Consider the following 10,213-nt stretch of genomic DNA (forward strand, 5'->3'; position numbering starts at 1 on the left):
CCCATCACTCAAATCGCCTCTTCCTCTAATGAAGGCATTGCGCACAATTCGTGCTGCGTACTCTGCTCTGCAAGCGGGATTAAAAGGATGAAAGCATGTTATCACGCTGAGCTTTAAATGTCCGTGTTTTCACTTTTAGGTGGGTTTGCGAAGGTAAAGCTTGGACGACATCTTCTTACCGGTGAAAAAGTTGCAATAAAAATCATGGACAAGCCTGGATACATAAGAAGAGGAGGAAGATGGAGTGCATAGACAATGAATTTAGTAGCTAAGAACTTCATAAAAACTGCTGTAAATTTGTAAGCTCAGCATAGTTAAGTTTAGATTGGAATATCAATATTTATTGATATCAAAGTTTAGATGGGATATCAATGACAACTCTGGCTGTTCTTTTTCGGGACACTTTTACATAGTTAATGACATCTCTTTAAATAGTGCTGTTTTCCGATCAGCCCTAGGCACAGAGGTAGGATTTCTGTCTGTACACATACTGATGCCACAATACAGTATAGTAACATGAGAGGACTCAGATAAATACCAAACTCTCAAATACTGATGAGTAAAAAACTAGATGCTTACTGCATTTGAAGATGACTGTTGGTTCCTTCTGCAAAAGCCATCACCTTGTTGTTCACTTTTATCAGTACCTACTGTGGGACAAATCTGTAGAAGAAAGTTTTGGTCATCTGTTTTTGATATCATTACCATAAGTATTGGTCACAGTCCTCATTAATATACTACAAAAACACACTATTCACAAAAAGCTATGAAATTTGGGGGGGAAAAAAAAAAAGTAAAAAAAAAAAAAAAAGAGAATAAGAAATACTTGCATTTGTCATACTGTTCCACAAATCTTCATTTTTTGTGTTCTGATAGCTGTACTTCTGCAGGTACTGCACAAGTCCAGCTTTAAAAACATCATCAGTCAGGTAGTCCTTCGACATATTTAATATACAGGATCCCTGAAAAAAAGTGTGACAAAATGTTTACAAAACCACTCCCTAGACAGCAAGATGCTTCTTTCAGAAATTTTTCAGCAGGCTAACCTAAACAGCAGTTCAATTTTGTATGTCTGTCTGATGAGAAATATTTGGGTTTTATATATATTTAAACAGTAATTTGGCTTTCATTATTTCCTTAAATATATTTTGGATTGAGTAAAATATGCTATTATTTTTTCAATTACTATATAGAGCAGGCTCCAATTAAAAATGCTGGTTGGTTTAAGCACCTAAAATAATGTTTTAATGTTTAAATTAATACACAATAGATAAGAAGGGGCAAAAACCTCCTCTTTCTATAGATGGAACAGGAAACCACAATTTGAACTACATTCAGGAGTTTTGGACTAGGATTTAGATAGAATATAAAGATAAAAACAACATTAAAAAGTATATTAACACCACGGTTCAGGGATGTTTTGTATAAAGGACTGACTGAAATCAGTACAATGCAGACGTATAGTACAATCAGTACAACTGAGAATGAAATCAGTTACAGATTTTACCTTCACATAAGAAACATCATCAAACATTTCTAAAATTTGAGCTGGATCTTCCACAGGAGTAGACACAGGATGTGATGAATTTAATGCATCCACTTCCATGGCATCAAAACAGTTTGATAAGAAATAATCTTCCTAATAGGAGACAAAAATGATTATTACTACCAAATTTTGCTTAGTGACTACTGAATTCCTATTAGTTCATATTTCAGTCCATTCTACATGATGTTGAAATCCCATAAGGAAAGCCAAACATATCTTTGATTTCATTCCAGAGCTTTATAGGGAAGGGAAGGGAAGGGAAGGGAAGGGAAGGGAAGGGAAGGGAAGGGAAGGGAAGGGAAGGGAAGGGAAGGGAAGGGAAGGGAAGGGAAGGGAAGGGAAGGGAAGGGAAGGGAAGGGAAGGGAAGGGAAGGGAAGGGAAGGGAAGGGAAGGGAAGGGAAGGGAAGGGAAGGGAAGGGAAGGGAAGGGAAGGGAAGGGAAGGGAAGGGGAGGGAAGGGAAGGGAAGGGAAGGGAATGAATATAGAGAGGCAAACTGCCTCTACCCTTCTAAACCAACGTTAATACTCCAGCTAGTGAGACTTAAAAATAACTCCAAAAAGACATGCACACGTTCCAACAGTTTGATGACAAAATGAATGGTTAGTAACCACAAAACAAACCAAAGGGAAAAAAAAAAAAAAAAAAAAAGCAAATGATGAATTCCTTCATTATTTTTCCACTGCAGTTTTATGGCAAGTTTCTGCATAGATCTTCCCAGTGCACTGTTCGTTTCACTACTTTGAACTAGGCATACTTGCAAAGTTTCATATATTGAACCTGTACTAAAGCTAGCGGAAGGATTTGGGGGTCTTCATTAGGATTTAAGTCTGACTGTACATGATGGAAAAAAAAAATAAAATTTCATAGAATCATAGAATACCCCGAGTTGGAAGGGACCCATAAGGATCATCAAGTCCAACTCCTGGCACTGCACAGGTCTACCCAAAAAGTCAGACCACATGACTAAGAGCACAGTCCAATCGCTTCTTCAACTCCGACAGGCTTGGTGCTGTGACTACTTCCCTGGGAAGCCTGTTCAGGTGTGCGACTACCCTCTCGGTGAAGAACCTCTTCCTGTAGTCGAGCCTGAACCTTTCCTGCCACAGCTTGACACCATTTCTGCAGGTCCTATCACTGGTGATTACAGAGAATAGGTCGGTGCCTGCCTCTCCACTCCCCCTCGTGAGGAAGCTGTAGATCGCGATGAGGTCCCCCCTCAGCCTCCTCTTCTCCAGGCTGAACAGGCCCAGTGCCCTCAGCCTCTCCTCATACGTCTTCCCCTCTAGGCCCTTCACCATCTTTGTAGCCCTTCTCTGGACACTCTCCAACAGTTTTGCATCCTTTTTGTACTGCGGTGCCCAGAACTGCACACAGTGCTCGAGGTGAGGCCACACTAGCGCAGAGTAGAGTGGGGCAATCACCTCCCTTGACTAACTAGCAATGCCTTTATACTTTCGGAAGTCTAAATAGCTTTTGAAAAGAGAATATACTTTGATTGCAATCATTAACTTCCATCACCAGTTTTTGAAATAATTAGATACAATAAAATCAATATTCTTACCCTTCGAGTTAAGATCAGACAGTTCTTTCAAAGAGAAAGTAAAAACTATTTCACAGCACAAACATGCTTGGTCTTCACCCTTACAAATTAGTGGACTTAGAATGCAAATATACAATAAAAATACAGTAAATGCTGCTTACAACTTTCAGTTCTGGATGGGTAATGTTGACCGACACAAACTCCATGAATTTTGCAAACCCTTCATTTAACCACAGGTCATTCCACCACTCCATGGTAACTAGGTTGCCAAACCACTGAAACAACAGCAACAACAATTTTAATTTAAATACACAGTTTTTCACAAAAGCTGCTACTGACTGATATGAAATTGAATTTATAGCATATCACTGACATTTAAGGCACATTTTTGTAGTAATGCAGCTTGTTCTGGCCTCTTTCTATTTCATTTCTTATTTTAATGGTAATACTCTACAGCATGGGTTTCCATTACAATTCCATGAAACTTTATAAATAAACCAGGTTTGATAGGAGAGCCACACATAAACCTGTAACAATTCTTAACTTTTTTACTTATATTCATGGCTTGCAATTAATTTCAAGGGTTAGCAATGGTGCAAAGTCCCCAGAGCACTACAGCTACTGAACTATACAGATTTAGGTTACAGCCCTGCATGTCTATGAAGCCCAACGAGACTTTATTGGGAACAGTCGCGTGATTCACGGATGAACACCCTCAAACTGAAACAGCTCTTTTCAGTCTATATTCTCAAATATCTCTCCATCCACACAGCTGTGACCACTTTGTGGGTCCCTTCTGATCCTTTATTGTTGCTCCTAAATCTCACCTGATGAGCCAGTTCGTGGGCTATTATCATAGTAATCCAAAGTCTAGAAGATGCTGAGGATTTATCAGGGTCATACAACAATGCGGATTCCCAATATGTGGTCAATCCCCAGTTTTCCATAGCACCAGACTGGAAATCAGGAATAGCTGCTAAATCTGGTGGAGGGGGGAGGAAGGAGGAGGGGGAGAGGGAAGCATTAATAAACTGCTAGGATTGTTTTACCCAGTAAAGAACCCAGTCACCTGCTCATCCCACTTCACAACAGCTCCCACATCACACCTTCTTTAAGGGTTCTCCTAAATGTAACAGCAAAAACATACCTTTAAAAAGTTCTCTATAGAAGGATTTTCCGTTCTCAGTGAAGCTTTTCAACATACTCTTAAGTTACACGAAGCAGACAGTTTAAAAACATGTGAGCCAAAATTGTCCCAGTCTTACCTAACTTATTGATTTTATGCAATTTTACTCTCTATTCTTAATGCTATTCTTGAATACATTAAATTAGGTAACACTTACCTTGTTTAGGTAAGGGATATGAAATGCTGAAGTAATCCTCATAAAAGTCTAAAAGTTTTACTGCCGCATCCAGTGCATAATCAGCTTGGTGGATCTTCTCTGGTACCGTGTATACAGAAATCTACAGTAAACAAGCAGGCAGTATTTAAATGCCAGCATCAAAAGTTTACAGAATTTGTTCTTTAACATAGGTACGTGAGTGGTCATGAAAAGTGACAGTAGAGCACATACCTAACAGCTTTCATACAAAAGATACTTTTAAAAAATCCAGACACAGATATGTTCAAAATTAGAAATGAGAATTTTACTTTATCCTCCAGAACCACTATGCCTGTAAAAGGACATCTATACCTTCCATCCCCTACCAAGCCAGAGCTGTTTAACTACCACTGTTCTGTTTTATTCCTGATTCTCCAATAAAACTATATTTAATTTCCTTTTAATCAAACAGTCTTACATGAAACAACATTACCAATGCATGTAAGTATATAAAAAGAAAGCATATTACCAAAAACTTTTGGAATTAGTAAAATTAGTCTTAATGCAAACTAATAATCCAATTACAAAGCCAACTTTTTTCTGTCCTCTTGTTCATGTAAAACTTCACAATGTATAAATCCAACAATTTAGCTTGAAAGTACAGTATATGTTTCCATATAGATTTTGTTATAAAATAAGCTCTTAGAAAATCAGAATAGTTACATTAACTCCAAGACTGGATATTTTGCTGATGGACTTGAAATCGGAAACAATAAAGGCCACGAGGTAGGTACTCATCTTGACACTGGTATCAAAATGGTCTTCAACAAGCCATGAATTTACATTCACAGTCTTCATCTAAAAAAAAAGACAAGCACAGCTCATCATCCGGTAGTACCTATAAGGACTTTGGCACCAAAAATCAATGTGTTTCTTTTCAGTTTCACTAAGACAATTTTAAAGACAAGTTGGAAAGAAGTCAACCCTATGCCAGCCCGTCCCCACACAAAGAAAACAGAAACATACAGGTAGTTTCACTCGTAAGTGTTACTTCAACATTGCTAAAACTAGATGAAGATACTCATTCAAAAGCTTTAATTTTCCTCAGTGTCTGCCAGCACATCGATCTAATTAAGATCACACTTGAGTTGATCAGAAGTTGTCTAAATCTAAACATCACTTGTTACACATGAAAGAAATAAACTACTCCAAACAATGACTCAGCTCTCTCAGATATCTATTTCAAGACAAAATGAGTCGCCTGTTAGAGTTTTCCCTTTTGATTCGCCTTAGGTAACTAACTTAGACTTGGAGTATATTTAGCCACATTGGAATACTAATACTGGCACCCACCATTCATTCATTATTTTATCCACTTTTCAATGCAAGAACTGTTTTGTTTGTTAGTTTGTTTTTAACCAAGTTCCAAGAATCTCTTATGCACAGAGTAAGACCAAATGTATGACATGTGACCCACCCTACATACGCCTACATATTTGTAACTGCAAACCATATTTGTAGGTATTACACATACTCCACTTTCACAGATATTTTTTGAAGGCCAAAATAAACTTTTTTGTTGTTGTTGTTTAATATATATATATAAGGTCCTGAATAATATTGTGTCTGTATTCAGATACATTTTAACATTAATTCTTAAAATCTAAGACAAAGAATGAAAGCATTTTATGAGTAAAATAAAGGTTAGCGAGATTACATTGTTCTCAAACCACTGCAGAGAACAGGAACCCATAGGATGCAACATCTGTTGCATTCCTTTATAACTGTGTATCAACACTACCAGCAATCATTTACTCTCAGAAAAGAACTGACACAATCTTTAGGTCAATATTCCCATGAACAGCAACTTCCTAGATATTCTGTTCTCCTTTTACTTTCTTTTTTTAAAGGTCATCAAGCAACAGCACAACATTGAATGTATCCACCTACAAGGGGCATATTGGTGCTTTGGTTCCCTCCTAATCTTAACTGAAAATCTGGCTTTGAAAGCTGGTTCATCGAAACACGGGAAGGCTGTTCTTGCAAATGTTGGCTCAAATTGCGTTGCTGCGAGCACTCTAAAGAAAAAAGAGAAAACCTTTAGTCCGCATACCTTCATATGCATAGTGTTCACCACCTTGTGTGAAAATCAAGTAATTTCACAGAATCACAGAATCACAGAATTTCTAGGTTGGAAGAGACCTCAAGATCATCGAGTCCAACCTCTGACCTAACCCTAGCAGTCCCCACTAAACCATATCCCTAAGCTCTACATCTAAACGTCTTTTGAAGACTTCCAGGGATGGTGACTCCACCACTTCCCCGGGCAGCCTGTTCCAGTGTCTAACAACCCTTTCAGTAAAGAAGTTCTTCCTAACATCTAACCTAAAACTCCCCTGGCGCAACTTTGGCCCATTCCCCCTTGTCCTGTCAACAGGCACGTGGGAGAACAGGCCAACCCCCACCTCACTACAGCCTTCTTTAAGGTATCTGTAAAGAGCGATAGGTCGCCCCTGAGCCTCCTCTTCTCCAGGCTGAACAAGCCCAGTTCCCTCAGCCGCTCCTCGTAGGACTTGTTCTCCAGGCCCCTCACCAGCTTCGTCGCCCTTCTCTACACCCGCTCAAGCACCTCGATGTCCTTCTTGTAGTGAGGGGCCCAAAACTGAACACAGTACTTGAGGTGCGGCCTCACCAGAGCTGAGTACAGGGGGACGATCACCTCCCTAGCCCTGCTGGTCACACTGTTTCTGATACAAGCCAGGATGCCGTTGGCCTTCTTGGCCACCTGAGCACACTGCTGGCTCATATTCAGCCGACTATCCACCATCACTCCCAGGTCCTTCTCTGCCTGGCAGCTCTCCAACCATTCCTCTCCCAGCCTGTAGCTCTGCTTGGGGTTATTGCGCCCCAGGTGGAGGACCCGGCACTTGGCCTTGTTGAACTTCATGCAGTTGACCTCAGCCCATCGGTGCAGCCTATCCAGATCCTCCTGCAGAGCTTTCCTACCCTCGAGCAGATCGACACGCACATAGCTTGGTGTCATCTGCAAACTTACTGAGGGTGCACTCAATGCCCTCGTCCAGATCATCGATGAAGATATTAAAGAGGACCGGCCCCAGCACCGAGCCCTGGGGGACGCCACTAGTGACTGGCTTCCAACTGGACTTGACTCCATTCACCACGACTCTTTGGGCCCGGCTATCCAGCCAGTTTCTAACCCAACGAAGCGTGCGCCAGTCCAAGCCAAGAGCAGCCAGTTTCTTGAGGAGAATGCTGTGGGAGACGGTGTCAAAAGCCTTGCTGAAGTCAAGGTAGACCACATCCACAGCCTTTCCCTCATCCACTCAGCGCGTCACTTTGTCATAGAAGGAGATCAGGTTCGTCAAGCAGGATCTGCCTTTCATAAACCCATGCTGACTGGGCCTGATCGCCTGCTTACCCTGCAAGTGCTGCGTGATGACTCTCAGGAGGATCTGCTCCATGAGCTTCCCTGGCACTGAGGTCAAACTGACAGGCCTGTAGTTTCCCGGGTCTGCCCTCCGGCCCTTCTTGTAGATGGGTGTCACGTTTGCTAGCCGCCAGTCAACTGGGACCTCCCCCGATCGCCAGGACTGCTGATAAATGATGGATAGTGGCTTGGCCAGCTCCTCTGCCAGTTCTCTCAGTACCCTTGGCTGGATCCCATCCAGCCCCATCGACTTGTGCACATCCAAGTGCCGTAGCAGGTCACCAACCAGTTCTTCATGGATAGTGAGGGCCACATCCTGCTCCCCATCCCCTTCCACCAGCTCAGGGTACTGAGTATCCAGAGAACAACCGGTATTGCCGCTAAAGACTGAGGCAAAGAAGGCATTGAGCACCTCCGCCTTTTCCTCACCTCTTGTAACTAAGTGTCATGGTTCCGCTCGAGTGGGCAGCCGAGCTCCATCACAGCTGCTCTCTCACTCCCCCTCCTCAAAGAGGAATGGGGAGAAAATATGTGAAAAGGGCTCAAGGGTTGACACAAGGATGAGAAAATCACTCAGTAATTATTGTAACGGGCAAAACAGACTCGGCATAAGGAGATAGTAAGATTTATTGCCTATTAACTAACAAGCTAGAGAAGTGAGAAACAAAGGAAAGAAACCAAAAGCACCTTCCCCCCCATCCACCCTCTTCCACCTCCTCCCCCCGAGCGGCGCAGGGGAACGGGGGAATGGGGGTTATGGTCAGTCTACAGCGCTTCTTCTCTGCCGCTCCTTCTCAGTCACTCTCATTCCCTGTGCTGTGGGGTCCCACCCGCGGGATGCAGTCCTTGATGAACTGATCCGGTGTGGGCTTCCCACAGGCAGCAGCTCTTCCAGAACTGCTCCAGATATGGGTCCGTACCACGGGGTCCATCCCTCAGGAGAAAACTGCTCCAACCTGGCTCCCCTACGGGCAGCAGCTCCTGCCAGATCACCTGCTCCTGTGTGGTCTCCTCTCCACGGGCTACAGGTCCGGCCCGGAATCTGCTCCAGCAGGGGTCTTCCACAGGCGGCAGCCTCCGTCGGTGCAGGGCCACCTGCTCCACCGTGGTCTCCTCCACGGGCTGCAGCGGGGGACCCTGCTCCACTGTGGTACTCCATGGGCTGCAGGGGGACATCCTGCTTCACCATGGTCCTCACCACAGGCCGCAGGGGACTTCTGCTCCGGCGCCTGGAGCACCTCTCCCCCTCCTTCTACACTGACCTTGGCACCTGCAAGGCCATTCCTCACTCCCTTCACTCTCCCAGCTGCTGTGTGGTGCAGCCTTTTTTTTTCCCTGTCTTAAATATGCTCTCACAGAGGCGCAAAACAATATCGCTTATTGGCTCAGCTCTGGAAAACAACGGGGCCCTTCCCAAACATGGGGTAGCTTCTAGATCTTTCTCACAGAAACCACCCCTATGGCCCCCTGCTACCAAAACCTTGCCATGTAAACCCACGACAACAACACAACATCAAAGAGCTCAGCAAGGTCCACCAAGGAAAGGAAGCAATGCAGGAGAAAGACAGGACAACAGGGACAAGGGGGAGCATAAGGGAGGAGGCAGCCAGCGGCCTTAAAAACAAAGCATAAAAAATAGCTTCCAATAGTGGGACATAGTGAATTGGAGCTCTGGGATCTGCATCTAGAGATGTCTTTTATATTTATCGTGCTGTTGTGGAGATGGGTCCTCTGGCTTAGGTCATGTTTTTTCATGTTCTGCAATTCTCTCCCAAGAAGAAGCCCTTGTTGGGCAGAGAGGTAGAGGTGTGCTCCAGAAACACAGTGATGGCAAGGAGTCCTCCACTTCATTCTTCCAATTTTTTCCAGCTGGAAGCATTCATAGTTGTCAACTGAATTGGTTTAGAGGAGTAGGAAACACAGCATTGCTGGATTTCTGCTTTCTCCTAGATCTTAGCAGACCACATGATGATAGTTGTTCTTGTTTTATGTTCTTATGGTACGTTATGTTATTATACATTTTTTCTATGTTATGTTATTTTATGTTCTTATGTTATGTTCTTATGTTCACAACAGAACTCATTTCCAATACTGCCTCAGAGATACCTGGGCCAAAGAGCAGGGCCTTGAGTGGGTAGCTCACCTTGAGCGAGCTCATTTCCTTCCCAGTAGCTGAAATGTGCCGTTTCGGGGGCATTTGGGGGCTACAGCGTGCTGCTGAGAGGGATGTTGGAGCTCCTGCAGGGCAGTGCTTCCACTAAGGCAAGGCCTTTTCTGCATCTTCTACTGCCCTGCAAGCGAGGATGCGTGGGGCACACAAGAAGCTGGCAGGGGACACAGCTGCAGGGATTGCAG

The 10,213-nt window shown here is 43.3% G+C and overlaps 1 protein-coding gene across 1 annotated transcript; it reads right to left on the reverse strand.

The window, feature by feature from the left end:
* Positions 1-567: 567 nt before the first annotated feature.
* LOC116501643 (endoplasmic reticulum aminopeptidase 1-like) lies at positions 568-8,307 on the reverse strand. The gene is given in 10 exon segments (XM_032207232.1): positions 568-663; positions 831-962; positions 1,508-1,639; positions 3,250-3,363; positions 3,916-4,070; positions 4,432-4,552; positions 5,134-5,268; positions 6,361-6,373; positions 6,375-6,488; positions 8,288-8,307. Coding segments are annotated over 10 exon segments (1,032 nt in total).
* Positions 8,308-10,213: the final 1,906 nt, after the last annotated feature.

This window comes from Aythya fuligula, unplaced genomic scaffold (genome assembly GCF_009819795.1).
Source record: "Aythya fuligula isolate bAytFul2 unplaced genomic scaffold, bAytFul2.pri scaffold_57_arrow_ctg1, whole genome shotgun sequence".
Classification (NCBI taxonomy): Eukaryota; Metazoa; Chordata; class Aves; order Anseriformes; family Anatidae; genus Aythya; species Aythya fuligula.